Source organism: Penicillium paradoxum, assembly GCF_028828445.1.
Source record: "Penicillium paradoxum strain IBT 22861 chromosome Unknown utg000007l_segment0_segment0, whole genome shotgun sequence".
Classification (NCBI taxonomy): Eukaryota; Fungi; Ascomycota; class Eurotiomycetes; order Eurotiales; family Aspergillaceae; genus Penicillium; species Penicillium paradoxum.
In genome coordinates this window covers 1446752-1472840 of record NW_026643185.1, presented here as the reverse complement: position 1 = coordinate 1472840, position 26089 = coordinate 1446752, and the positions used below count along the sequence as shown (strand labels likewise).

Sequence of the window (26089 nt, the reverse complement as noted above, 5' to 3'; positions counted from 1 at the left end):
AGATCCGCTAAACAACATCGTTTCCCCAAAATTGGGCATGGCCTGTGAGCAATATGGCTTCGATGGAAGAAGAAAGACCATCAAAACGGGCCCGTCAAGCTTGTGAACCCTGTCGGTAGGCAAAAACCCTGTGTCAAATTGCAAGTCAATCAAATTGATAATTTTCTAGCCGAAAAAAGTCGCGTTGTCCTGGGGAAAAGCCGAATTGCTCGTACTGCGAGCGATTAGGCCAAAAATGTGTGTATTCGGGTGTTGAAATAGGCGATGAAGGGTCAGCGTACTCTCACAAGGTGGTACGTATGTTTATTGCAGATGCACAGACTGGTCCTAATGTGATACAGGAAGAACGCATTTCTGGCATTGAAGGAAAGCTAGAGCAGTTGATGGAATATATTGTGTATGTTATCATACTGATTTTCACATGGTATGTCTGTCTGTGTTTGACTGACTCGAGCCGCAGGCGATCCAGTTCAAATCAGCCATCTTCGCTTGCTATCCCCGATGCTTCGTCCTCCCAGGTTCCAGTGGTTCCACCTCCGGAGAACCTTTCAATGTAAGTCAAATTTGGCACTTGCATACAGAAACGTTGACTGACGAACATAGCGGAAATGGATCATCTAAAGTGCCAGATGCCGAACTTTATCTCATGTTTTGTAACGCCCAGCCCCTCCTCTTATTTCCTCACAGGTCCTCTGTGGCTTCCCTGAAGATGCGGGATCCTGAGCTCCTCCTGGCCATTGAAGCTCTTGGGGTCCGTTTCAAAAAGCAAGGAGTCAATGACAAGGACGTCCAGCTTGAGATCAAGAGAAAAACAGAAAGGGCTTCTCAGATCGTCATGATGCGTTTAGCATCAGGTACTGTGGAACTGTCCACAATTCAGACTCTTTGCCTCCTCAGCATGCTGGAATTTACAGGTAAAGTATTCTTCCCCGGGGTATTTGTGATGAGTTCTAACATTGGGCTTCATCGGCTCAGCGGGACATGTCATTCGCGCAGGCTCGTATACCAGACTGGCCACATATTTCATGAGAAATCTCAGAGTAAATGGTCTAGAGTCCATAAGCAATTTAGAAACCGAACGGGATGAACGCAAGCTCTGCCATGTAAGCCTCGTCATGCTTCGAAACCTTCAAGGATGTCTACCATCACATACAGGGGTCGGGTTGGATTCCCTTGCAGAGACTGGCAAGCTCCTCTCTCCTTTGGGATCGACAATGATTGGCAAAGACCATGCTCGTGGTAACATCGGTGACTCTAAACCAGACATTGGAATCAATGGTAGCAGCGTTTACACGAGTGAGTTGTGGGCGATGGCATGTAATTATGCCGCTAGTCATGTGGGTGTCGACGCCCATCCCCCATGGTCTCCGAACTCTGATTACACTATGATAAATTTCCGACATTGTGAGCACGAGAGTCTCATGCCATTGAGATTCCGGCTCCATGCAAGTCGCTTCCAGGATCATCCGCCCGCCGAGCTCCAGGCCCGTCGCGACTATTGGAGCCCATGGCTGTTCTTCCAATTAGTCTGGCATGCTGTACCTTGTCTGGTGAACCACCCATTCCTACTCTCCATGCGGCTTCGCAACTTCCGGAGGACGATGCCTCAGTCATTTCTCCGCAATTCCTTTGAGCAGCTGACATTCCACTCGGGCTGGGTTGTTCATTTCCTCGAGCTTATCGAGATGAAGAACTTCGAGGTCTCCGACCCAACGATAGGACACTGTGTAGCGATCGTTGCTACTATCTACCTTCAACATAGCTTTGTTGAGGACCAATCCTTCAACAGAAAGGCGCAAACCGGATTTGAGAAATGCCTCAGATTCCTGCGTAACATGGGTCATAGGTGGCCGCACATCGATCGCCAGGTCAGCTTTAATAATCCTTGCTTTCGTTGATTATTGATTCTAATACTCTCTCTAGGCTCATCAACTACAACAACTCCGCGATAGCGTATCTTCCGGGGGCCTCATGACAGACAATAGCACTCCAGGAGGAACAAACTCTCGTCAGAAATGGTCTGTGAACTTGCAGCTATTGTGGAAGATCTTAGTCTATGCGCATGCAAGCAATACATCAGATCCCGCAAGCGATATCTTCGGCCCGGAACTTGCCAAAGACAGTGTTGGATTCTCCGGGGAGCCTCCTGCAGGCGCTATCCCCGAACGTGACTTTTCTTTGATTGGGTCTGCCGGAATCTCAGGCCATAAGACGGTAGCTCCTGAGTGTGTCACCTACCCACCGGAACAGACTGAGGATCTGATGCAGGGCCCGAGTCAGACTTCACCGACGATGGGTTTTGGAGGGCTTCCAGGGGACACTCAGATGGACTTTAGCGGTGGTGACACATTGTTACTGCAACTTCAAGATTATGGGAGGGCATTCGAAGATTGGCTGAGTGTTCATCCAACATGAGTCATTCTACTTATATCCATGTGGATAACATCGGATCGTTGTGCTCAGTACTTCACCTGCTCATACGGGGAACACGGCCCGGGTCCGTCTCGATTTTGCGCCAAGACCCGGAATGCAGCCGCCCAGGTCGCCTCCACTCTCCGCATTTTATAAAGCGAGTTCCCCGTTGGATTATAGCTTGACAATAACTACTCAATATCCTGTTGGCCATCAATCTGTCGCACAAAATGACTACAGCCAAGAATGATTCAATCTTGATCGTGGGCGCCGGCGTCTTCGGTCTCTCGACCGCGCTCGAGCTCAACAAGCGCGGATACACCAATATCACAGTCGTCGATCGGTTTGTACCGCCATCAGCGGACGGAAGCAGTGTTGATATTTCGCGCATTATCCGTGCCGACTATGCAGACCCAGTCTACGCTCAAATGGCTCGGGAGGCATACGCTGGATGGACCACCGAATATAAAGATCAGTTCTTCGAATCAGGATTCGCCATGATCTCGGAAACTTCCAACAACCCATACATGGAAAAGTCCAAAGCCATTATTCGGGAAGCAGGTGGCAAAGTAGACGAGCTTCCCGACGCCATGGATCTTCGCAAACTATACCCCAGCGTCCAGGCTAATTTTGTTGGGATGAGTGGATATCACAATCCCAAGGGTGGCTGGGCCGATGCTGCCGGGAGTATCCAGCAGCTTGCTTCCAAGTGTACTGTGGCAGGAGTTTCGATCATTGCCGGGCCTCGCGGCACTGTTATTTCCCTTCGGAAGGCGGGTTCGCGAGTTATTGGTGTCAACCTTGTCGGGGGACAGGTTTTGCTTGCTTCACAGGTCATCTTGAGCACTGGGGCGTGGACGAATCGTCTCTTGAACATGGGTCAAGCGGCTTCGTCTTCTGGTCAGCCTGTTGGATTCATTCAATTGACCGAGGAAGAAGCTCTTGAGATGAGGAAGATCCCGGTTATTATCAACATGAGCTCTGGTGTGTTCTCATTCCCGCCCACCCCGGACACACATGTCCTCAAATTGGCCCGCCATGGCTATGGGTATGCCACCGATGTTACTGTCAATGTGGACGGAGTTCAGAAGTCACTCTCATCGCCAAAGTTCGAAACCAGTAACGCGGCCACTGGATACCTTCCCGATGATGCGGATGCATCGCTGCGCGATGGTCTGCGTCAGTTCTTCCCCAAGCTAGGTGATCGTCCCTGGTTGAACCGTCGTCTGTGCTGGTACACCGATACCCCTAATGGCGACTTTATCATCGACCACCACCCCAACATCCCAGGTCTTTTCATGGCTACTGGTGGTGCAGGACAGTAAGTGTTCACCCTGAAAATATTTCGAAAGGTATGACTCATACTAACCCGACCATAGTGGTTTCAAATTCCTTCCTGTCCTCGGTCAATACATCGCAGACTGCTTCGAGAACAAAGCCCCTGAAGAATTACGACAGAAATGGAGAATGAACCCACCCCAGGGTGACTCGGAGGGACCCATGGCCGGCGATGGAAGCAGAGCAGGTCCCCCGCTACGAAAGCTCACTCCGCTTGAACAAGCCAAGCTATAAGCACTGAATGCCATGAAGCTATACGGAGTAGTGCTAGACACGATGAGATGAAAACACATTCTTCGCTATTGAACATAGAGCATTTTTTACTCTTTATTTCCTCGGCCTCGTGGTATATACAAAACAAAACATATGCTGTATCATCAAACCCCTGACGGGTTGACGCGTCGGACGCACTTGACGCGGCGGGAGAACTTGGAGTTAAGTGCATTGCACTTATCATTCATCACACCCAAAGCTGATCCAGAGCACTTGCCTCCATTGGAGGTCTTGTCAGAGTAACCCATCCAGTGAGCGCCGGAGAGGTAAACCGATCCGGTGGTGTCGTCCATGGTGACATCGGTGAGGGTGAGCGAGTGATGGCCATAGTTGAGGCTCCCGCCACTAAGAAGAGCGTGAGCTTCAATACCACGGCACGCGGAGAAAGCATGGGGAAAAGGTTACTTACCAGTTAGTGCTGCGGTACTCGTTGGCCTTGGGCCAGGCTGCCTGAACGGAAGTAGCGGCAATCAGGGCCGTGGCGATGACAGAGATGGAGAAGTGCATATTGGCTGCTGGAGTGGTTCGATGGTTTGATTGTAGCGAGGATTGGATTGGTTGTGCTGGGAGAATTGGAAGTCGGGGTTTCTGGGGGTTCTTATAGAAGTCGAGATACCTTCAGGAAGGCTTGGAAATGGAGACTAGTATGAACTCATACATGAAGAGACCGTGGTCATTGGCTACACCCGTGTCTATTGGGAGTGGAAACATGGCGGGCTGAAAGATGGTGTGCACCGCTGTCCAAAATCATCTCCATACGAGTCTGGATGTCTCCGAATATAGAATAACCGCCTCCTACGGAATATATGGCCCCACTGTTCAGCTTGAGAAATCAAGCCCTCAACGCCCATTATGCGTTTGGAAACACTCTTGGCGGCGGGTATACTCCGTAGAGCCGGGAAGGACGTACGCTATTGGCATTAGCCTGATCAGTGTGGAGTCTTGGAAAGATGCCAATACTTGTGAACTAGATCTGGAGGCCTTGATATGAGGCCTTGGAGTGAGATAGAGAGCACACAGCAATCGAGGGTCTCCTATAGCCTCGATTGGAGGACACCGGATCTTGAAACGAAGGAAGCGGCCGCAGGAGCTGAGTGGTGGATCCCCAGCGTAGACCCCGTCAGCGTCAATCCCTCCGATATTAAGCGTTCCAAGCTGCCAGCTAGCGGTCAGCCGTTGGGCGCTTATCCCGCATTGTGGAGACAGGGGCACTTCTGTTTAATCCGTACAGTCTCCCCAGATATCGATGCTTGCATCAAGGTTGAGGAACCAAGGGCCAAAATGAACTCCGCCAAAGAAATCACGTCTATGTGAGCATGGTTGGGTACCAAAAGCCATTTGCTGTCGACAAAAGTAAAAGAAGCCAAACGCTGCACACAAACAGGGCGATGGGAGGACCAGTAAGCACTAAAACTGCACATGTGGATAGCCCTGATCGTGTCCGCACCTTAACCCCTGAATAGGGTTGGTGGCCCAGCATTTTATCATCTTTCATCACTTTGTCATTTTCAAGACCAGGTATCCTTTGTATACTACACCAATACAACCAGCACAAACTAGATCGAAAGCCATAACATCCGTTTTCTCAATGAACCAGCTAACAAACAACTGAAAATGTTAATTGTACTCCGTGATGAAAATGAGATTGAATTAATTAAGGTTGCTATGAAACATCAATTCTAAATAATTAAAGTATCGGTGTGAGACGTAGTCTCAAACACTCTACGGAGTATGATAGGTATACTATAATACGGAGTAGACTATCCGTCTTCACGCCACGGACTACTCCGTATCTCTTTCGAGGATGGGTCTACCTACCTCATTAGGTATCATGTGGACTCTCAACAACAATTACCAAAGAAAAGCATAAGATCCCGGAACTCATGTACTTTTTCCAGGGTACTCCGTACATAATGCCATATAAAATGTATCTCCGTATTGGTTATCGTGTCTCCGAGATTCTCTGATTCCCTATGATAGCTTGGGAGATTTTCATTTTATATTGCTTGGTTAAAGATGAGCCTGCTTGGTTTAGATCAACTCTGGTATGATATCATGAGTCTTTAGAGAGATATCCGACATTTGAATCTTTTGCATGGATTTTATGGATAGCGACATTGTTCAAGATGAACCCGCTTAGTCTCGTATAAAATAAACTGATACATCAATTAAAGTACTCTTGTACGAATTACATAGTTTATATCTATATTTATATTTCCCCTCGAGCTAGTTGGAGGGCTGAGGAATCTTAAGTTCTAAGGGATCTTGTGTCGATCGTTAGTTATTGAGAGTGATAGACCCATGCCCGAAAGGGGTGGGTTTGGCTCGAAGACGGATATGTGCCCAAAGTGGTCGAAACTCGGAAATTGGACCACTCTTCTGCCCAATGTTCTATATTTCTTATTCGGAGTGATACTAAGTTAAATTAAGTTGTTCATTACCAAATAAATAGACTCAGAAATTCTAAAGTGATGAAAAACTATAGAGCGCTGGGGCGCACCAACCCCTGGGTAGGGTTGATTAATCTATATTAATCAAACATCGGGGCTGAGTCGTGCAATCTCCTTTTCATCCACAGACGATACAACCCTCTTATTAGTGGCAGTCCCCATAGCAAAGCTCCCATCCTTGCACACAGGCCATTCGTCCTGGCGTAGCCAATACGCCTCATGAGAAGGATTGCCCTTGAAGACACCCTTCAAATCCAAAGGATCAGCGAATGTCTCCCACCGAGAGCGACGGTCCATCCAGCCAGGACCCATGCGCTCCGTCCGACCATCGGGGCACAGATACCGATGCTTCTGGCGGGGCAGATTCCGTCCGGGATGCATCAGGTTTAACCACCAGGTGAAGATGAGCATGGGACCCAGCTCAAACGCATATAGATACCATTCATTACTGAGAATCGGCCCGCAGTTCTCTCGACAACCGAGCTTACCGAATGTCTCGAATGATTCGACGGCACGGAAGATACACCGCAACAGGACAAGAGCCGATGTTCCGTAAAGGGTCATGCAGAGCATGCGGACATTTGGGGAGAGCATCCGGGCTTTCGAGCAGCGGGCGTGGACCATTGCGACGATCCCTATCACGCAGCATTCAACGATAGCTTGGAGGATAAGACCTGCAGTGACGAGTGTGCCGCCGGACTTGGCTTTGTCTAGGTTGGAGCCGGCTGTTGCGCTTTTGGCGGCGCCTGCAGCTGTAATTGCTTCAACGACGGCACCGACGTAGACGAAGAATATGAGGACGCGGTTGGGGTTGAGAACTGCGTGCATTGGGAGGTAGTTCATGAGACGACCGACGAGATTGTATGCGGCGGCCGAGTAGACTGGAGGTCCCACGTAGATGAAGATTGTGGAGGCGATGTAGAGGTTGAGGTTCTCTGGGTGGAAGCTCGAGATGCAGCGCATAATCCAGCCGGTTGTAAAGAGGGCTCCACCCCAACAGATGAAGAAGGTGACGCGCCAAAAACGGTAGCGACTGGAGGTTGTTAGATATATTTGATGTGTTTCAAATTGCATAGCGGACACTGACTAGTTCTGATAGACATGTACAAAGAAGGATGCGCCAACGAGGGCTGCAAAGATCGCTGGCAGGAAATGACTTGGTTTGTACAAGTAGAGGTTGTCTGTCTCTGCATCTGAAGTGTTTGATGCCATGGTGAAGTCTGATGAATTGTAGATTGGATTTGAAGATGCTGGGTCTTAAATATACAAGAGCCAGCCTGTCGATCTATACAATACGAAGCGCTACATTTGTCCAGATCGGGTTAGAGCGCACTGTCGTCGATGGGCGTCGATTCAACGCCATTTCACTGCCCACCGGTGGCATGGCGGATGACTTGGCCAATGACCAGCGTCCAACTCAGCCCTGCAGAGCGGTACATCGGACTCAAAGCGGTTAGTCGCTCTCAGCATCTAGAGAATCTCACGCTGAAGGTCTTGGAAGGTCTCTATTGTCCTTGGTGACGTCTTGCCCTTGGTACTCGCTACGTTTCCCTGTCCTCGCTAAGCCCGTTCCTGAAGGCTTGGGCTATTTTGAGATCCACGCTCCGCTTCCCACTGGGAGTATTCCACTATGCCGGGGGTCCCATCAGGTCGGGCCTGTGACGTCTGTCGCAAGCAAAAGAAAAAGGTTCGTGCGCCAGACTCGTGGCAGAAATCGAGGGATCTAACAATATGTGAAGTGCGACGAGAAACAACCCACATGTGGGCGATGTACTCGTCTGAAAATAAGCTGTGTGGGGTCTGGTCAGCAACGATACAAGTTCAAACAGCAACGATTTTCGCCCAATCTGCACCAAAGCCAACTTGTTATGGTCCCCAGATCTGGAACAACTAGAAAAGAAACCCCGTCGTTTGAAATTCCCCGAGCATGTCCTGGAAACGATATGACGTCACTGGCCCATTCGTTTGTCGCGGCCATCAAACGGACTGGGGATCTCCGATACAATATGTGGTGGTCTTTTGGGATTTTTATGGAGGATATACCTCGACGACTTGGGAGTAATGCAGCCCTCGATCGTGCAGTTGATGCTGTGACTACTGCCCATAAAGGATTCTGCTCCCGCCAGCCAGCTGCGGTCGAGACATTGGCCAAATACTCTCACGCCCTCCGAACACTCAAAGTCTATCTAGACGACCCGTATCAAGCAAGCTCTTCGACCACACTATGTGCAGTGATGGTACTTTTGGTTTGCCAAACACTTGTCGGAAATGATCAAGTAATAACAGGGCATGCGCAAGGCGCCGCCAACATACTACATGCGCGTAAAAACTTCGGGCCGCGCGATGACTTTGAGCGCAAACTGTTCCTCTCCCTACGAGGATGCGTGGTAAATGATACATAATTCCCATCAATTCACTAAGCTCTGCTGATGATGTCTCCAAGCTATTCGAGGGTCTATATAATGACGCTATTGACCTAAGTGCCGAGGAGTGGGATGCCCTAGTCGCCAATGACTATGATCAAGCTCTTCCCGAAGGCCGAATTCTGCGATGTTTAGCACGAGCACCAAGTATAATGAAACGTGGCAAACGAGCCATACGCAACTACGAGGATTTAACCCCTCTGACGGAAGAAATTCGACCAATATATGAGACATGTAAATCAATAGTGGCCGAGTTGAAAGCGCGAACAATCGAATTTCAGACTTCCGAACTCAATACCATGCCGGAAAGCTTCATGAGCCGGATTCTGCGAGCACATTATCACCGTACCTATGGGATTGGTGTTGCGGTGACATCTTTTTTCAATTGCATGCTTCAGGCACTGGACCCCAGTGACTACAGTTGCATGATGGAAGCTAGGGATTTTGTCAAAGAAATTCTCATACATGCCCAGGAGTCTAATGTATACAGGCCTGTCGGTGCAGGCTACGTACTTATGTGTCTGTCAGTGGCTTGGGCCATTACTGCAGAGCCTCAACTGCGGTCGATGGTTGAAACTGCCTTGATTGACTACCATGGGGACTTCGCATTCCACAATGGTTTGAATCTATCCCGAGATATGGAATGTGCGAGTGAGAGCTTATGGCTGGGATCAAGTTCTAGGCTTACAGCAGGGAAGTCCCAATGGGGTCATAGAATGGTGTGAGATAGCCATACAGTATCAGACAATGAATTGTCTTGATTTTGTAGGTATAGTACAGCAAAAATTGAATCTATCAATAGAATCTGGAAATATTAAACATCCGAAATGAATAACGAAGATTGCAATCTGTTTGTTCGCAGCTGCACGCTTAGCCGCCCGCTGTCAAGATGCCAATCTATATTTGCTATCCTATATGTATTGCGTCTAGTATAGTAAAAGATCATCTCTAAGTTTCCAAATATCACCATGACCAATGCGGGACTGACAATCCCAATGCCCAATATCATCTATGGGATCCAGGTTTGAACATTTCGGATTATAGGTCCGGGTTAGGCAATTCGAGTCTAGATGAAGGTGAAACTGCAGGAACTTGATGAAGATAAACGGAATGAATGGTCGCATGCCTCCAATCCAGGGTAGAGAGTCCCTTGAGTTAGGGCTTGCTAGTTCTCCAAGTCTTCCAAGGTTCCTTCCCGATGCTACGATCAACATCGATGTATAGAGATGTACGCACGTATAGGTCACACGTCTCGCGACCAATATGATGGGCTTCGCAAAATCAAGCAGGCGACGATAGAGCCCTAAACAAACCCGTCAAACCTCATCGGTTTGAATGCTCTTCTTCACCTTTCCTTCCTTCTCTTGTTGGTCGCTTTTCTTTTCATCTCTTCATTCAAACCAATCCTATCATCATCATTATCATTCCCACACCATCTGAATCTCTTGAATCAGATTCGTTTCGTGAATTAATCGCACCTGAAGCCGTCCTGATCCTTTGTTCTGCAAAATCGTCTCCCTGGAGGCTGTTCCAGCAGACTCAACTGCTTGACACCCAGTCGCTCAACATATCTTCTGCAAATAGCAACCATGTCGTTCGTTCTTTTGCCAACAGAGCTCATTCTCGTGATTGAGAAGAATCTCGATTCTAAGAGAGATCTCAATGCTCTCATTTGCACCAGCCGGCGCTTTGCGTTTCTGTTTGATGGGAAGCTCTACAAAACCAACTCGAAAAACGACAATCTCAGAATCATCTTATGGGCAGCTTCCCATGACATGGAGGGCACCATTTGCAAGTTTCTGGAAGCTGGCGCGACTATTTCTCGGCGAGACAGATTCAAGTCTTATCTGAGGCCTCGAGATAGTCCTGATGAGCTCGATCTCATCCCACGCAGGCCAGTTTCCCATCCTCTGACTGCAGCAGCCGAAGCTGGCTCTTTGTCTTGTGTCAGGTTTCTGCTCCAATATGGCGTCGACCCCAATTTTTTAGACGACCTTTATGAAACCCCGATGAGACAGGCTGCAGGCAATGGTCATGTCGATATCATGACTCTTTTACTTTCCCAACCAGGGGACCCATTCATTGGTTCCTTCAAGCTGCGACGCCCTCTGAAGTATGCTGCTGCTCGTGGTCAGATGAGAGCGCTTGAGATTCTGTTTGATTACCTCGAGAGTGGTGATCGAGGTCTGAGCATCAAAGAAGCCGCCCATACGATTCTGTACGAGGGACTCTGGCATTGCAATGTCGACATTGTTGACTTTGCATTCAAGAATGGCGCCGATGTCAATGATCCGATGCCAAACGCCGGGCTGCGATTTGTGTCCGATATTGGCCCAGAGGAAGTACCCACAAGACCACGCCCAAGATTAGTTCAGAAAGACAAGTTTGGAAGGGTGATTCATGGATCTTACACGCGTGGCTGGGTGTTTGATGCGCCAAATGCACTGTACGCTGCAATAGTCGGTAAGAATCCTGCTTTACTCACTTTGGTTCTTTCCAAAGGCATTGATATGTCTCGGCGTGGGGCTGATGCCTTGGGATTTGCGATCATTGAAAGGAATCTTCCAATGATCGTTACATTGATTGAATTGGGGGTCACTAGTGAAATGTTTGTCCAGAATCTCGAGCACCAATCTGACAGCCATAAGTTCCACTTGCAGGAAGCTATGGTTGAACTGGGAATAGGGATACAACCAATCTGATTGATCTACTCTGCATAGCACCAAACGATCTTCGTGATATTATGTGCCATGGCAAGCCAGTTACCAAGTTTTATTTTGTCTCTAGCTCATTAGGATATTCCCTCCCAATGATTAAGTATGTGATGCGTATTCTGATTATATTGCATACTGGGGTGAAGTAACGATGGACAGGAAATAGGTAGTAAAACCATCGAACATCAGACCAATCAACTCCATTCGAGTTGGCTATTGCTGCTTTCCCAGCATCGCTTATAGTTATAGCAGATAGAGCTCCTATTATGGATCTAGTCAATATCTTTAGGCATATATATCAAGGATGCCTTACAGGTGTATCACAGTAGGACTAAAGATATTTCATCGTTGGGATCTTAAGCCTTAGACTACCTACATGAGTTTATGTCAAACAATCATGTTTGATTAAGAAGCACACGGTGCATAATCGAGAGTCTTCGCAGAAATTTAACAATGTATGCCTGATCGAAATACACGCTGCATTTTCTGCTTTGTCCCTAGTCTACAATAAAGCCTTTGTTGATATCAAACCATCTTCATCCTCTTTCCCCCTACTTCAGGGCACCACATCTCTTGCTTCCTCGTCTGTGAGCCCAACGACAATTAACAACTCTTTACCTGGCCACCAAGCAGCATGGCAACTTCCCATCTTCGAAGAGGTACACCGGAGATAGAAAAACATATGAAGCTTGCCAAATGCGACATTGATGCTCTAACGAAATCGGGAACTAACGATAGTCGCCTGGACGAGGAGATCGCAACAGCACCGTTGTTCTCACTCGCTGCCTCCGAGGTTCTCAACAACGAGCGCCAAGGCAATGGAATCTCGACAAAGGACGAAGTCTATCCACAGTATGGGCTTCTAGGACTGCGAAATCGGTCTGCCGACGACACCCCGAGTGAAGACGACCTGGTCTACACAAATGTGTCTGCGCCATGGTCAACCTTCATCTGCGGCAGTCAAGGCAGTGGCAAAAGTCATACCCTTTCTTGCATCCTGGAAGGCTCGTTGATTAAGCCGTCTCCTGCCGGGAGACTCTCGTCACCTCTTGCTGGACTTGTCGTCCACTACGACAAATTTACGGCATTTTCTAGCACACAACTGTGCGAGGCAGCGTACTTGCATTCCTCAAATATCCCGGTTAGGGTCCTTGTTTCGCCCACGAACTACCTCGCCATGAAAGATGCCTACACCAAGCTGGCAGGTGGTTCCAAAATGCTCACGGTGCAACCTTTGTATCTTCCACAGAAGGACCTAAATATCGGCATGATGAAGACGCTGATGGGCATCGACAACAAAGCAGACCAGCCGCTTTACATTGAGGTAGATTGAAGCAGCCCTGAATGGTGATGGACAGATCATCGGGCTAACAAATTGCAATCTCCAGGTCGTGATGAAGATACTCCGTGACATGGCCATCCAGAACCAGGGTCGAGCAAGCTTCAATTACCCTGCATTCAGACTCATCTTGGAAAAGGAGAATTTCTTGAAAGGCCAACTCATACCACTTCATATGCGATTGGATGTTCTGGAGTCTTTCTTTGAGCCAGGATCTGTACCTGGCTCTAGTCACTCCAAGTCAAAAGGGCATAACACTCAGGACATTTGGAAGTTCTCACCAGGGTCTCTCACCATCATCGATCTGAGCTGCCCATTTGTGGGCCCGGAGGATGCTTGCGCGCTGTTCAATATCTCCCTGTCGCTGTTTTTGAAGGACAGACAGGATGCTGGCCGCATCATTGCACTGGACGAAGCACACAAGGTATATTCACCATCTTCTGACTTTTGAATGATATTCCTTTTGTATATGTACTGACTTCTTGTTTGATATTAGTTCATGACTTCAACTTCACCCGAAGCTATCGATCTGACGGAGACACTACTGTCCATCGTTCGCCAACAGCGCCACCTAGCCGCCCGAGTCGTGATCGCGACGCAGGAGCCAACTCTTGCACCGTCACTCCTAGAGCTTTGCAATGTGACAATCATTCATCGCTTTTCATCGCCAGCTTGGTTCAAAGCAATCAAGTCACATGTTGCGGGAGCTGGAGTGGAGGAGGTTCCTGCCAAGAACAAGGCAGCATCAGAAATCTTCCACAAAATTGTTCGTCTGCCAACTGGGGAGGCGTTGGTCTTTTGTCCGACCGCGCTTTTGGGTCTTGAGAAGCGCGATGGTTCTTCGACTGATTCTTCAACTGTTTCACCATCCAGTGATTGGGGCACCCCATCTAGCCTGGACTCATCGGAGAGAACTGATCTTGATAGTCAAAATGAGGCTAATGGGCGCGTTGTTCAGCTCGGAACTGCCTATGCCCACATTCGAGTTCGTGATAGAGTTACTGTTGATGGCGGCCGCAGCATCCTTGAGCGCTAGAAGGACCGGTGAATGGTGAATGGTGACTCTAAATTAATGTGAAGTTGCAAACAAGGTGCATTGAATGTGCATGAAAAGATCCCGCGAGGGAGGCCCATTGAAGAGATGGGTGTGTTACAAGAAATCGACCGGTGATTGCTGCAGAAAATGAAACTTGATGCCAATTTCAATTGAATACAACGTTCTCTCTGCGTCTTTCCCCTTCGTACGATAATGACTGGGATACTTTCCTGTCTAGATCTAAGACTGATAGCCTTCCACGAGTCGTATGAGTATACCTCATTTTCTTTTTAGATCCAACTTGAGATTCGTCACATCTGAGGCTTCGTAAATGCTGACGACGACTCTCACTTCTAGAAAGGAATGGGTCAGACAAGGGAAATGTGAAGCCAAACGCAGCTTGGCCTTCCGGTGGAAGTGTCGGAGAGCACAGACACATGCTCGAGACCGAACGGGGACCTTCTACCCCAACAGTCCAGACAGGGATCTGATCCGAAGAGCAAGCTTGATACAATGTGGACTATTTTAATCTCTGCTGGACATCATCCAATGAGGGCTGTTCCGATGTTGTGTCCATGCTTTGTGAAACTCGACATATCCCGCGACTCCTTCCTAGGTAACCATCCTGAGATACCGGACTCTCGCTAAAAGAAGGTTGTTTTGGCACTGACAAGTCTAGAAAATGAGGGGTAATTGAGTATTCACCAATTCCTATTGCATTTTCGTGGTTCTGTGGCATCTGAGCTGGGTTGGAAATATGGAACAAGTTCTTCCTTGGCCTGGTCCTACATCTCATCGCCAGCATGTATACCCGAAGAGACCAAGATTTCCGGTATGTTTGGACCTTTCGGAGCCATTGTGTTACCTTTAACAAGGTACTCAATGCGAGGGGGGTTTAGTAGGGAGTTCTCGATATAGGTGAGCGCTGCAAATATGGTAGTAGTTGGACATAAGCTTAAACGCTATGAGAGCCTTTGATATATACGGCGTTCAGGGTCTGCACATTTGTTTTCTTCTAATATCACTCTCGTAATATATATACTGCGATGCATTTATCTTCCTACACATCCCTGACAGACACCAAAAAATCCAAATGGGCTGCAGCGCTGATCCTAGAGACCCGAGCCCTGGCCAATAACTTCATTTCTGCTGGGTAAATAGAACGTCAATTCGCTCTAGAGTCTTTCGATTGCAATACCAGCAGGAACTATGACGCGCGGCCAGTCCACATCAAAGACGCTGTACGTCATGGATTGTACCAACGACAGATTCTCATCTGGGCTAAATATGAAGTTGCAGGTTACAGCGTTGACAGTCCTTGCCTTCGACTTTTCCAACTGCAACACAGTAGTAAAAGCACATCACGGGGACTAGAAAATGCGGTCTTTGTCTGGCCTTTTTGTACTCCGACCTATCTGGGAGCACGAGAGACGATGGATCAAGGCACCATGGGAAACCAGCCCAAAAATAAAGATTGACATCGACATTTGAAAAGACCCTGTGAGAGCTACAGCCTCTTGCAAAGATCGTAGAGCCTATAAATCATCATGTTCCCGCCCTATGTTTCCCCTGACTTTTGTTTCCTTCAACCTCGCGAAAGTTATATTGCCATCCGGCTTTCCAATATTGACAACTATTATCTCGAATTACTTTTGATATTGGTTACCACTCAGACAGATCAATATGCGGATGAACATCGTGTCTTTGGCAGCTTTGGCCGCTACGGCTGCAGGTATGGCATCTCGACTTGGAGAACACAGATGTACCTAACCACTGTGAACGCAGGTCTTGTGGTCACCTCGCCGCGGATTGGTGAGAAGATTGATCCCGATCAGCCCCTGACTATCAAGTGGCAGGTTGTCACGTAAGCGAATGAGCCGACATACTCGCATCTTACGAACACTGTCAATAGGCTGACCAAGAATGCGATATAACCAGAACCGACCCGGATACCTTCAACATTGAGCTGGTCAATCAGAATGTGTATCCCCCGACGACCGAGGTCGTGGCCCAGGATGTAGACTCCTCTTCGGGTTCCTATACCGTCAAGGCGAAGAGCTTCACAGGCGTGGACACGGGGTACGTCCAGCTTGACCGGCTCTTGAACGGCCAGATACTGACATGGCACCGTTGAATACAGGAAGGGATATCAGATCAACTTCCTCTCCCCAGACAATGGCATTCTGGCTCAATCGCAGCAGTTCCGAGTGACCGAGCCCGGTGAACTTGCTAGTAGTTCTGGTAAGGAAACCAGCACTGCGCTTGAAACTTCGTCTATCTCTGCGTCGTCCTTGCTGTCTTCCACCGTGTCGACCAGTGATCTTACTTCGTCGGTTCCTTCTTCCTCGACTGCTTCCTCTTCTCTGTCTTCGACTGCTCACTCCTCCACCAGTGCGTCTACCCCTACCTCGTCCTATCTATCTACTACTCCCTCTTCCATTTCTACCCCTACAGCATCTTCTCTTATAACTAGCTCTTCTGCAAGTGCGTCTACCTCTTCTCTTCTGCCTGTTATCACTTCTTCCACGGTCCTTTATACATCATCTCCAATCTATACCTCTATCTCCACCCCTGAACAGCCCTCTACCCTCACAACATCTGCGATCTCCAGCATTACTTCTTCTATTCAAATACCGTCCTCAACCATACTCGAATCATCATACCCTAATACCCTGACTTCCACTTTGACGCTTACCTCTCCCACTTCTCCCTCAGTCTCTTCAACAATAACACCTTCAACCTCTTCTTTCGTCACAGTCTCAACTACCCCGACCACTTCTACTTCCCTAATTACTTCTACTCCCATAACCACATCTTCTATCTCAACTACACCATCCACATCCTCTTCCACCTCGACTTCCACAAGCACTATCTCTTCTACATCACATTCCACCCACACCTCCTCCACTGGTTAGTACAAGCGGAAAGCTTGGCTTCCGAGATCGCAATTTTTGCTTTTCACCCACTACATTATACATCCAAATACTAACCATCTCCCATAGTCTCAACTCAGACTTCCACCATCACTTCGACTAGTCTATCCACTTCAACCCATCAGACCACCACCTCAACCACCACCCGCCGCACCACCTCGACCTCAACCTCGACTTCAACCTCAACCGCCACCGAGTCGGAGTCGGCGACTAGCACCGCGAATGCCGCGACAGTCCTCATGCCCCCGGCCGGAAGCCTCTTGCTAGGTCTATTTGCTTTGATTCTCTAAGTGCCGAGACTATTCGCAGATCTAGTGAACTTGGACTGGGGGGCCTGGACTTGGATATACCGGGCCGGGGAAGATCTTTGGTTGTTTGTAGTCTGTTCTCGCTAGACAGTATGCTTCTCGAGAAAGGAACGCCAAGTGGGATTACTTTTGTCAATTTGTTTTGCTTGATGATGTTGATGTTGATGAATTTGGTCTATGGACCTATGATATGCTCCCCTTACATTAATGAGAAATGCGATGACGCTGTGTCTGTTTTGTATTCTTGGGACTATATCGGTCCCTTCGGTCTTGTAGGTATGTTTGTTCCTTGTTTTGCGACTTTCTAGAGTGGATTTCGAGGGATAATCTGTTCTGGGTATGGAATGCTAGTAAAATTGCTCGTGATCCTTGTAGCGTCATTATGTGGAGAATGATATATTTCTTTATACGATATACATATAGGAGAAATCTTTTAGAAAGTCCAGAAACATCAGAAAAACCAATATATATGAGTATATGATACGGACGCAGAGAATGGATATCAAGTATAAAGCAAAAAAAAGAAAAGAAAAATAGGGACCAGGAAAGAAAAAGTTACGCTAAAAAGCCGATCCCCCAGAGCCTCCAGTGTTTCTTCCCGAAAACGAGTTTGGACAAATAATACATCAATCCACCCCGGCAGGTAAGAACGCTACGGAGGGTTTCTTGAATCGGGGCCGCAGCAGCGTATGAGAAAGTCAAGTTTGGACGCATATACATGCTTATGACTTGACAACGCTGTCGCTAGGTCGATGCCAGGTGCGGATATGACCTGTGTTAGAATGTTAGTCTCACTCGAGCCCGAACAGATCCCGTTCATACACACCTTCGAGAGAGGAAGTCATGATGCAATCTTTCTGGAAGCCGAGCCAACAAATGGGATCTTCACCGACAATTTTGGACTGTGTCTTATTAGTTTCAGATACCTGGTAGCCAGCGCATGAATCACGACCTACCATGATTGGGGGCAAAAGAGCTGTGCGGGATCTAGGTTCCACAGGGTGACTCGCGGTCGGGTCAATGTCTTCGGTTTTTTCGGTTCCATTAGAGTCCGAGCGCACGCGATTATCCCCGCTGTCTGCGCGGTGGCGGTTGACAGATTGTGAGTTCGGGATGACGATACTGGATCGGTTTCGAGTTGATGCTTGGTGTGCCCGGGGACGATGGAGCATGCCGACGCTGAAATCCCACAGGAGAAGACGGCAGTCGTCACCGACGCTACCGAAGCGATATGTCTTCTGGTCACAACGCCAAGGGTCGAATGCTACCCCCGAAACCCAGGAATTGTGACCTTGGCATCTGGCAACAATCTTGCGCTCCGGGAAAGACCAGATCGTAAGCAAGTCATCCTGGCCTCCGGTCACAATGTATTTGCCATCCGGTGACCAGCACACACAGATCAGCCCGCCGTAGTAACTTCGGAAGATATCCAGTACCCTAGAAGGCATTAGTTGAGGATTATTAATTTCTCGTTCGCCAAGGTAGACGTACTCCTCTTTCAAGTAATCCATAAGCCGCAGCGATCCATCTTCAAGAACAACGGCCAAATGCCTTTGATCAGGCGAAAAGGAGAAGCTTGAGATTTTCTGATTTGCCAGTTTCCAAAATGAGACCGGATTCGTCTTCTGATTTTTCGAGTTCACAGACTTGAGGATGTCCAAGGGTAACCGTCCGATATTCTGATCGGAATGACCGTTCACCTCCGGGGCAAAAAGCGCATCCTCCTTTTCCTTGTCATATACGACCAGCACACCATTGGCGTACGATGCCATAAAAAGGTTCTCAGATCCAGGAAGCCATTTGATCTGAGTGATAGGAGAGTTATTGATCACACCATTCTTGTTGATCCGAGCGTACTTCTGCGTCATGGGCTCATACCAAATGATGTCACCCGCAGAAGAGCCCATCACAATATCCAGGTGTGATGCTGTCTTAGTGTGTTCGTTGATGTCGTGACAGAGCATGTGTGCCTTGGTGAAAAGGACTTTCGTGAGATGCTCCTCCTTCGTTGGCGAATTGAGATCGAGCCATTGGAATGCTCGGTTGATATTCGCAAAGGCAAATACACCGTTGGGGTCACGCTCACCCAGCCGCTTGGCAGACGTCTCATGTGTGATAACCCGCGAAACAAAAGATGAGCTACTCTTGATGATGTTGTTTTTAGGCTTCCTCCGCTTTAAGGCGTCCTTTGCTGCTACCGGCGGCGCCGCAAGCGCAGGGTTTCCGTCTCCAAACTGGGGAGCTGCGACACCCGATTTCAAAAAGGTTGGAGGCTTCTTTCGAGGATCGAGGCTGACAAGAGATAGCTTAACGCCGGAGGTGGGGGGTGTAGGTAGTGTTGCGAGAGGGTTTGGGTTGATGATAGGAGCTTCGGAGGGGTGCGGAGGTGGCGTTGCGAGGAGTAAATCATCCTGGAGGATATATGTTCCTGTCGCGATAAGGCCGTGAGCTGCCTGTAGAACTCAGAAGTAACGGGGGTATATGGGGAATAGTAGCGATTACTACATCAGCACACGTACCCTCGCCGACTTGTAGCGGACACCCCGGCTCCGGGTGGGTGACAGTATTGTTCGTTTCCACAACAGGCACGGCCATACCGTTTGCCGCCCCCGCCGCATAAGCGACAGGGATGGTATAGCGTGGGGGAGGTGGCGGAAGAACACTGTTGGTGGTGTCAGTAAATGAATTGATATCTGGTAGCTGAGAGATGTGCAATTATCTCAAATCAGGTGAGTAGATATGAATGGGCAGAGTTCGACTCGGTTTGCGGATGAAATAATGGGGGAATCCAGTAGTCCGACCCAGTGGGAGAGGAAAGCAAGAGGAGAGCCTTACAACATGATTAGACGTCACTGGTACAGGCTCAATTTGGACTTGGACTGAGATCTGTGTGACCAATAGCTCAACCTTGGAGCTGATCGGACAATGCGCAAACCTTGCCAACTCTGCAATGCACTTATTATATACTTTTGCCTTTCTCGAATCTTATGTATCAGGGAACTCGAAAGCTTTTATGTGTCGCGAATGAATGAGCGACAGACTGCAGATAACCGCTGCAGGGGGGCGACAGCAAGTTAGGCGCGATAAGCCGAGTATGACAAGCGTATATATGCGGGCGATAACAGATATCTAATGATAACTGATATCGAGGCTGAATAGGGGGTCGGGGATATAAGAGTCGAGGCGAGACGGGGAGATCAGCAAGGGAATGATGTCTGGGGTAACGTGTGGGCGGAGAAGAAACCGCGTGCCTGGCGGGGGCCGGCTTAACTCCGGCTAAGCCGCGTGTGCCTTACTAAGAACTATCAAGTAGGTGATGTAGATTGAGACAAGAGGATCATTTTACAATTATTCAATGTCAAAATCAAGCAATATGGTATACAACATCAATCCTCAAAGACTAGTTGCCGCTGCCAACTCGTCGCCATATCATCACCGCGGCGGCGCCAGCACAAACAACCGCACCAAGGGCAATTCCCCACGACATCCATTTGCCCTCCACATCTTCTTCACTGCGTGGGAAAGCCGTGCTAGGCTCCATAGCAGCCTCGGCGATATGGACAAACACTTCTTGAATAGAGTTCCACGTGACACTCACATGGAGCGGCGGACTGGGCATATTCAGCATGGCTGTGTATTCATGGGGCTGATGCTCTGCCCGCTGGGTGGTTCGATCTAGATCAGCCTTGAGGGCCACGAATACACTCGGTAGTTCCTCTAGATGGGGATACTTCGCTAACAGAGCAGGAATGTAGGAAAATGAGTTTGGGTCTGAAGAGTCGTACGTGTACGCAATAACATCGCACTGATCCAGTAATTTGGACTGGTTCTCCAGCAGAGCAGGTTCCAGCTCACCTAGTTCGTCCAATATAAGGTAGCACTGCTTCCCGCCCGGAAGTTCAACCGTGTTGACTGCCGTGCGTGGTTGAATGGTGGGGTGGTAGGTTGTACTAAATCCGCGGGAGAGAAGTGCATCGAGCAGAGCTGATTTTCCGGATCCAGGGGCTCCCAGCACATGACATTGGACCACATTGCGTCCGACCCGGCCTGGGCGACGGCGTCTCTTGCGTGGTTGTGTGACTTTCAACGCCGCAGTAATAGATTGATGGCTTTGGTCAGAAGGCTCAAAACCAAGATAGGCTAGGTATTCAAGAGTAGTTTTCGGTGACAGGAAGGTTGTCATGCTCCATTGAGCGAGCCAGCCTTGCAGGGTTACATGCCCTGCCTCATTGCGAACCGTGGAGGACGGGAAGGAACCGTCAGCCCAAGATGCGGGCAGTCCGGGCGTGGGGGCAAACAAGCACGCAAGTTCGGCTTCGTTCAATCCCCCGTCATTATCCTTATCGGATAAAAGGAACAAATTCACAAAAAATCGATATCCCTCAGGTGAGAGTTCGGCAGAGGCGAATGGCGGAACTTCGAACTTGGGATGCAAGAACTTCTCCTGCAGTGAGAGATTATCCGTGTATTGAAACGCTCGCAAGATAATCCAGACAGTTTCATGTCGTCCTTTCTCTGAATACAATTTGTTCAAATGAATGAATCCCTGGCAATCAATGCCCGACTCCGTCACTGATTCCGGATAAGATTTTTGAATGGTATCCTTGATGTGAATAAGATCGGCTCCGTTGAGAGGTTTCGAAAAGCACCTGATCTGGAAATCCTCGAGCTCCTTGTCTGACAAATATCCATCACGATCTTTATCGCTAAGATAGAATATCCTTTGTAAGGCTGCTACCGCAGCGGGCTTCAAAGAAGCCTCCTTAGAATCAAACAGCGGCGCGATCGGGTGGGTAACGGCCTTTTGGCAAACGAAGAAAGCTTCGTTGACATTGCGGTGCTCACGAGCACTGGTTCGGATACAAGAGTCGATCTCCTTAAACTCAGCCATCAAAGGAAGCATCTCCTCTTCAACCACTCGTGTCTCGCTGTGACCGGTCGCCAAGTCGGACTTGTTGGCACACAGAACCACCGGAACATTGACACCCAATGAGCGGAAGTACGGCAGCCAGAACAAAGCTACCCGCTCATAGCTGTAGTGATCGGAATACACCAGGAGGATCACGTTGCATTTCCGGATCTCGCGCGCGAGATTGTTCCGTTCCTGGGGGAGGGCCGAGGTATCGACGACGGTGGTGGTGGTCACATTTTCGGGGGTTCCAAGGGTGGGGGGAATATGTATCTGGGGTAGGACCGGCTGGATTTTGTTTGTCACGAATACACCCTTGACGAGCGAGGTGATGAGGCTGGACTTGCCAGTGCCCTCGTCGCCGCACACGCAAATGCGAACTGTATGATTGCCCTGTCAGCCATATTTCAGAAAGAGGAGGTAATCAACATACCTAATGCCATTTTTCGCGTCTAGCGAGTCAATAACTGGTCATCACCCAACCATGGCCTTGAGCTCAAGAATTGCCTGGGGTGGATAGGTCCAAGCTTGAATCCGAATGAGACAATCGCGATAACAGAACGCCTTGGCGCCTGGGGCATCTTCACGTGGGGAACAACTCAATGATGTCTACGAATGCGTATACATTTTTCAATACAATTTCTCGTCACTATATTACGTGGAATGGACGTCTTTTCATTCCACACCAATCTCTATATTCCCTTATATCGACAAGTAGTCCTCATATTGCCAAGATAAAGTCGCGCTGCTGCGCCACTCCGAGATACCGAGACAAGATGACCAGCTCTCTAGATCTCAAAATTCGCTAAATAGAAGCAATACCAACAAAGTACTACTCCAATTGTTCTGTAATCAGGTATTGAATAAAGAGAAAAGTCTATCGTTCCAGTCAGTGGAGTTAAGATACTTCTTGAGCCTCCCACGAACCGGTGAGCCGTCTGTAGGCCCGGCCCACACCCCACTGACTAACCTTACCATCGAACAACAGCCTTCTCGTTTCTCCTCATCCCTCCACCCCTCAGTCGAGTTCTCGTTCCACCTCGACAGTCACCGCCAATATGCCTCTCCGGGATCAACAATCCGCTCCCCTCGTCTATGAACAGTAGGTCTCATCAAGCTCAGAAGCCCACTTCCCCGCATGTGCGGCATACCCGGCTGACAGTGGATATTCTCTGAACAGGCGAGTGCAAGAAGGCCGCAAAGATCTTAACATCATTCGTCGATCCCAAACAAGCATTCGGCCCTGACAAGGTCATTCCGCCGGAGATTTTGGCTGGTGCAAAGGTAAAAGGTCGTTATGTTCCGGTGGGAACTACGTGGCTAACCAATATCGTTCCTTAGGGTCTTGCGGTTCTGACTGTCTTAAAAGCTGGATTCCTAGGTTCCGGTCGATTCGGATCCGGTATCGTTGTCGCTCGTCTTGGTGATGGCTCCTGGTCGGCCCCATCGGCTATTGCGACTGCAGGTGCCGGAATTGGAGGACAGATCGGATTTGAATTGACCGATTTCGTCTTCATCCTCAACGATGCCGCCGCTGTTCGCACATTCTCTCAAGTTGGAACTCTGACATTGGGTGGTAATGTATCGCTCGCTGCTGGGCCGATCGGCCGAAATGCCGAGGCAGCCGGGGCTGCCAGTACAAAGGGCGTCGCGGCGGTCTTCTCATACTCGAAAACGAAGGGCCTTTTCGCTGGTGTCAGTCTGGAAGGTAGCATGTTGGTAGAACGCAAGGACGCCAATGAGAAACTGTATCGCAGTCGCGTCTCCGCCAACCAGCTTCTCACTGGCACTGTTCGCCCACCACCAGCCGCTGATGCTCTGATGCGCGTCCTGAACTCCCGCGCCTTCCAAGGAAACTCACGGGCGTACGGTGATTCCATGTACAATGACATCCCTGTCTACGACGAAAGCCACGATGACGTAGTCTGGGAGGGGCGAAGGGGCGATGCGTACGGCCAAGGTATTCAGCGGGGCAGATCCAACACCCACGATAATGACTACGACTACCGTGACAAGCCGCGCCGAGCGAACACATGGGCTGACGATGTTTACGATCGGCCTCCTGGGGGTCTCGGTCGTTCTGGTACAACCCGGACTCCTACCGGCGATTCTTACGATGGCTATGGGCGAAGCCGAAGCAACACCGTGCCCTTCGAAGAGGACTATGTCTATTCTGATCGGCGGCCTACCCGTCCAACTGCTCCTAAACCCGTTTTTCAGCAAAAGACAGGTGCAGCCCAATTGCGATCAGATCAAGCCATTGCTCTCTACACGTTCGATGCTGATCAGGAAGGCGACCTTGGGTTCAAGAAGGGTGAAATCATCACCATCATGAAACGCACGGAGAAAGCGGAGGACTGGTGGACTGGTCGCATTGGCGATCGTGTGGGCATTTTCCCCAGGTAAGGCACTTGTTTATTCCATTTTCCAGAACTGATGGCTAATGCGATTGTAGTAACTACGTTGAAGCCTCCTAGGCTTGTGTCTGTTCAATGCTGGCCCATGCAGCACACACTGTGATGACCTCTTGATGCACATTTCTTCGGAGCTTGATGAACATACATTGCCTCCAACTCATGCCCTACATATATCCTGGCGTATGCGGATTCGCCAAGTTCTTCTCTACTCTTTCCTTTTTTTACGTCCAACTTTTTGGTGTTATTTACATTCTTCAGCGTGGAGTTTATCGTTCTCATGCTTCGTTCGTTGTTGTTCGGGGACCTTGGGGGTACAGTCATTCTTGATCTTTCCGGTTTAATGCAGAGCATTCTTCCATCTGATTGCGATTTACTCCAGAGTTCATTCGATCTTTCTCGCCTTCATAGGCTGCTTTCTTGTCTCGTTTTAGGTTGAATACACCTCTCAGAGCCATTTGGGTGGCCTGACCGAACATTTTGAGTTCAATAATATGGTTCCAGCACACGAATCACGTGCATTCCCTGGTCATCCCAGCTGATTGAGGTTATTTAGCTTCTGGCCTGGTCTGCTCGTGTCATTGCTGACTTGGGCGAACACTCCCATAGCTGTGAGCTGCGCAGGGCATATCTCACCATTGTGTTCAGTCTCCGGGGCCCGGAGACGATTGAATAAAGTCACACAGCGTGTTATATTCATATATGAGGACCGTAAAGAATACTGCGAATACTTGAGACATCCTCAACCCCTCTTGGATCGTCCATGTCTGGGGAGACCGCATAGACAAAAGAATCCCACGCGCCTTTGTAATGGCAAATATGCATTGCGAGCGTGCTAGGTTTTCCACGTCAGTTCAAGCCTTTGAGCCTCCGTCAAATATGAATGTGATCAGTACAACAGAGGCGGTCCTTTCAGCCCTTGAGGTGCATGGATGCAGTGTCACGGATCGAAGAAATATATTGCAGGTCAGCTCGCCTGAAAGGTAGGTGGTACTTCATTAGGGTCCGAGGTTAGAATCCCAACCAAAAGATGTACTCCGTATCACTGAGGTAAAGGCCGAGCAGGGAAGAGAAACAAAAGCAAAGAAAAGAAAGTGTAGATCTCTTCTTGCCAACCGATCGCCCATGGGCCATCCCCAGTTTAAGTGGAGCCGCAATTTTCAATGAAGTGAGACCTAAAAGACCCAAAAGACTTGAAACCAAGAAAGAAGACATTCTTATTGAACTAAAGTAATATAATTTCATTTGGAAGAAGTTAATATGTCAGGTGCTGCGGAGGTCAGCACTCTCCCTCACTGTTCTCCGCCCGCTAGACTCCCACCCTCATTCCTCTACCTCTTTCCCTTCTTCTTCCAGACTCCCTCCCTCATGACGCTCACTCGGACTCGGTAGTGTCCGAATGTCTAGTCGCTGCCCTGCTCTCTGTTCTTTGTCTCCATTCCTCTTTCCCCGCTTCGATGACCCGTTCCTCCTCGTTATCCACGGCGGTACATTGAGACCCTCCTCTTGAGCTTCCACCCCTCGAGCTCCGTCTTTGATC

General features: G+C 49.0%; 11 protein-coding genes across 11 annotated transcripts; 7 read left to right on the top strand and 4 right to left on the bottom strand.

Annotated features, from left to right (window-relative positions):
* Positions 1 to 264: 264 nt before the first annotated feature.
* Positions 265 to 2415, top strand: N7457_008120 (fungal specific transcription factor domain-containing protein; the record flags this gene model as incomplete). The annotated part of the gene is made up of 5 exons (XM_057179163.1): positions 265 to 293; positions 461 to 553; positions 604 to 914; positions 976 to 1868; positions 1924 to 2415. 5 exons carry the CDS (start codon positions 265 to 267, stop codon positions 2413 to 2415), a joined length of 1818 nt encoding a protein of 605 aa, XP_057027549.1.
* A 227-nt stretch (positions 2416 to 2642) lies between these two features.
* N7457_008119 (NAD(P)/FAD-dependent oxidoreductase) lies at positions 2643 to 3984 on the top strand (the record flags this gene model as incomplete). The annotated part of the gene is made up of 2 exons (XM_057179162.1): positions 2643 to 3733; positions 3792 to 3984. 2 exons carry the CDS (start codon positions 2643 to 2645, stop codon positions 3982 to 3984), a joined length of 1284 nt encoding a protein of 427 aa, XP_057027548.1.
* Positions 3985 to 4127: 143 nt separating this feature from the next.
* N7457_008118 (uncharacterized protein) lies at positions 4128 to 4530 on the bottom strand (the record flags this gene model as incomplete). The annotated part of the gene is made up of 2 exons (XM_057179161.1): positions 4128 to 4368; positions 4433 to 4530. 2 exons carry the CDS (start codon positions 4528 to 4530, stop codon positions 4128 to 4130), a joined length of 339 nt encoding a protein of 112 aa, XP_057027547.1.
* Positions 4531 to 6557: 2027 nt separating this feature from the next.
* Positions 6558 to 7685, bottom strand: N7457_008117 (uncharacterized protein; the record flags this gene model as incomplete). The annotated part of the gene is made up of 2 exons (XM_057179160.1): positions 6558 to 7506; positions 7561 to 7685. The coding sequence occupies 2 exons, from the start codon at positions 7683 to 7685 to the stop codon at positions 6558 to 6560; spliced, it is 1074 nt and encodes a 357-aa protein (XP_057027546.1).
* A 418-nt stretch (positions 7686 to 8103) lies between these two features.
* On the top strand, positions 8104 to 9621 carry N7457_008116 (Zn(II)2Cys6 transcription factor domain-containing protein; the record flags this gene model as incomplete). The annotated part of the gene is made up of 3 exons (XM_057179159.1): positions 8104 to 8160; positions 8213 to 8860; positions 8917 to 9621. 3 exons carry the CDS (start codon positions 8104 to 8106, stop codon positions 9619 to 9621), a joined length of 1410 nt encoding a protein of 469 aa, XP_057027545.1.
* Positions 9622 to 10485: 864 nt separating this feature from the next.
* On the top strand, positions 10486 to 11598 carry N7457_008115 (ankyrin repeat domain-containing protein; the record flags this gene model as incomplete). The annotated part of the gene is made up of 1 exon (XM_057179158.1): positions 10486 to 11598. The coding sequence occupies one exon, from the start codon at positions 10486 to 10488 to the stop codon at positions 11596 to 11598; it is 1113 nt and encodes a 370-aa protein (XP_057027544.1).
* Positions 11599 to 12244: 646 nt separating this feature from the next.
* N7457_008114 (uncharacterized protein) lies at positions 12245 to 13985 on the top strand (the record flags this gene model as incomplete). Its single annotated transcript, XM_057179157.1, has 3 exons — positions 12245 to 12934; positions 12999 to 13373; positions 13446 to 13985. The coding sequence occupies 3 exons, from the start codon at positions 12245 to 12247 to the stop codon at positions 13983 to 13985; spliced, it is 1605 nt and encodes a 534-aa protein (XP_057027543.1).
* Positions 13986 to 15668: 1683 nt separating this feature from the next.
* Positions 15669 to 17021, top strand: N7457_008113 (GPI anchored serine-threonine rich family protein; the record flags this gene model as incomplete). Its single annotated transcript, XM_057179156.1, has 6 exons — positions 15669 to 15717; positions 15771 to 15849; positions 15924 to 16064; positions 16126 to 16314; positions 16701 to 16895; positions 16988 to 17021. 6 exons carry the CDS (start codon positions 15669 to 15671, stop codon positions 17019 to 17021), a joined length of 687 nt encoding a protein of 228 aa, XP_057027542.1.
* Positions 17022 to 17948: 927 nt separating this feature from the next.
* Positions 17949 to 20066, bottom strand: N7457_008112 (WD40 repeat domain-containing protein; the record flags this gene model as incomplete). Its single annotated transcript, XM_057179155.1, has 6 exons — positions 17949 to 17998; positions 18053 to 18128; positions 18183 to 18663; positions 18718 to 19675; positions 19746 to 19888; positions 20062 to 20066. The coding sequence occupies 6 exons, from the start codon at positions 20064 to 20066 to the stop codon at positions 17949 to 17951; spliced, it is 1713 nt and encodes a 570-aa protein (XP_057027541.1).
* A 560-nt stretch (positions 20067 to 20626) lies between these two features.
* gem1 (ERMES complex Ca(2+)-binding regulatory GTPase GEM1) lies at positions 20627 to 22578 on the bottom strand (the record flags this gene model as incomplete). The annotated part of the gene is made up of 2 exons (XM_057179154.1): positions 20627 to 22515; positions 22569 to 22578. The coding sequence occupies 2 exons, from the start codon at positions 22576 to 22578 to the stop codon at positions 20627 to 20629; spliced, it is 1899 nt and encodes a 632-aa protein (XP_057027540.1).
* Positions 22579 to 23230: 652 nt separating this feature from the next.
* On the top strand, positions 23231 to 24612 carry N7457_008110 (SYLF and SH3 domain-containing protein; the record flags this gene model as incomplete). The annotated part of the gene is made up of 4 exons (XM_057179153.1): positions 23231 to 23237; positions 23316 to 23419; positions 23477 to 24537; positions 24591 to 24612. The coding sequence occupies 4 exons, from the start codon at positions 23231 to 23233 to the stop codon at positions 24610 to 24612; spliced, it is 1194 nt and encodes a 397-aa protein (XP_057027539.1).
* Between the last annotated feature and the right edge of the window lie 1477 nt (positions 24613 to 26089).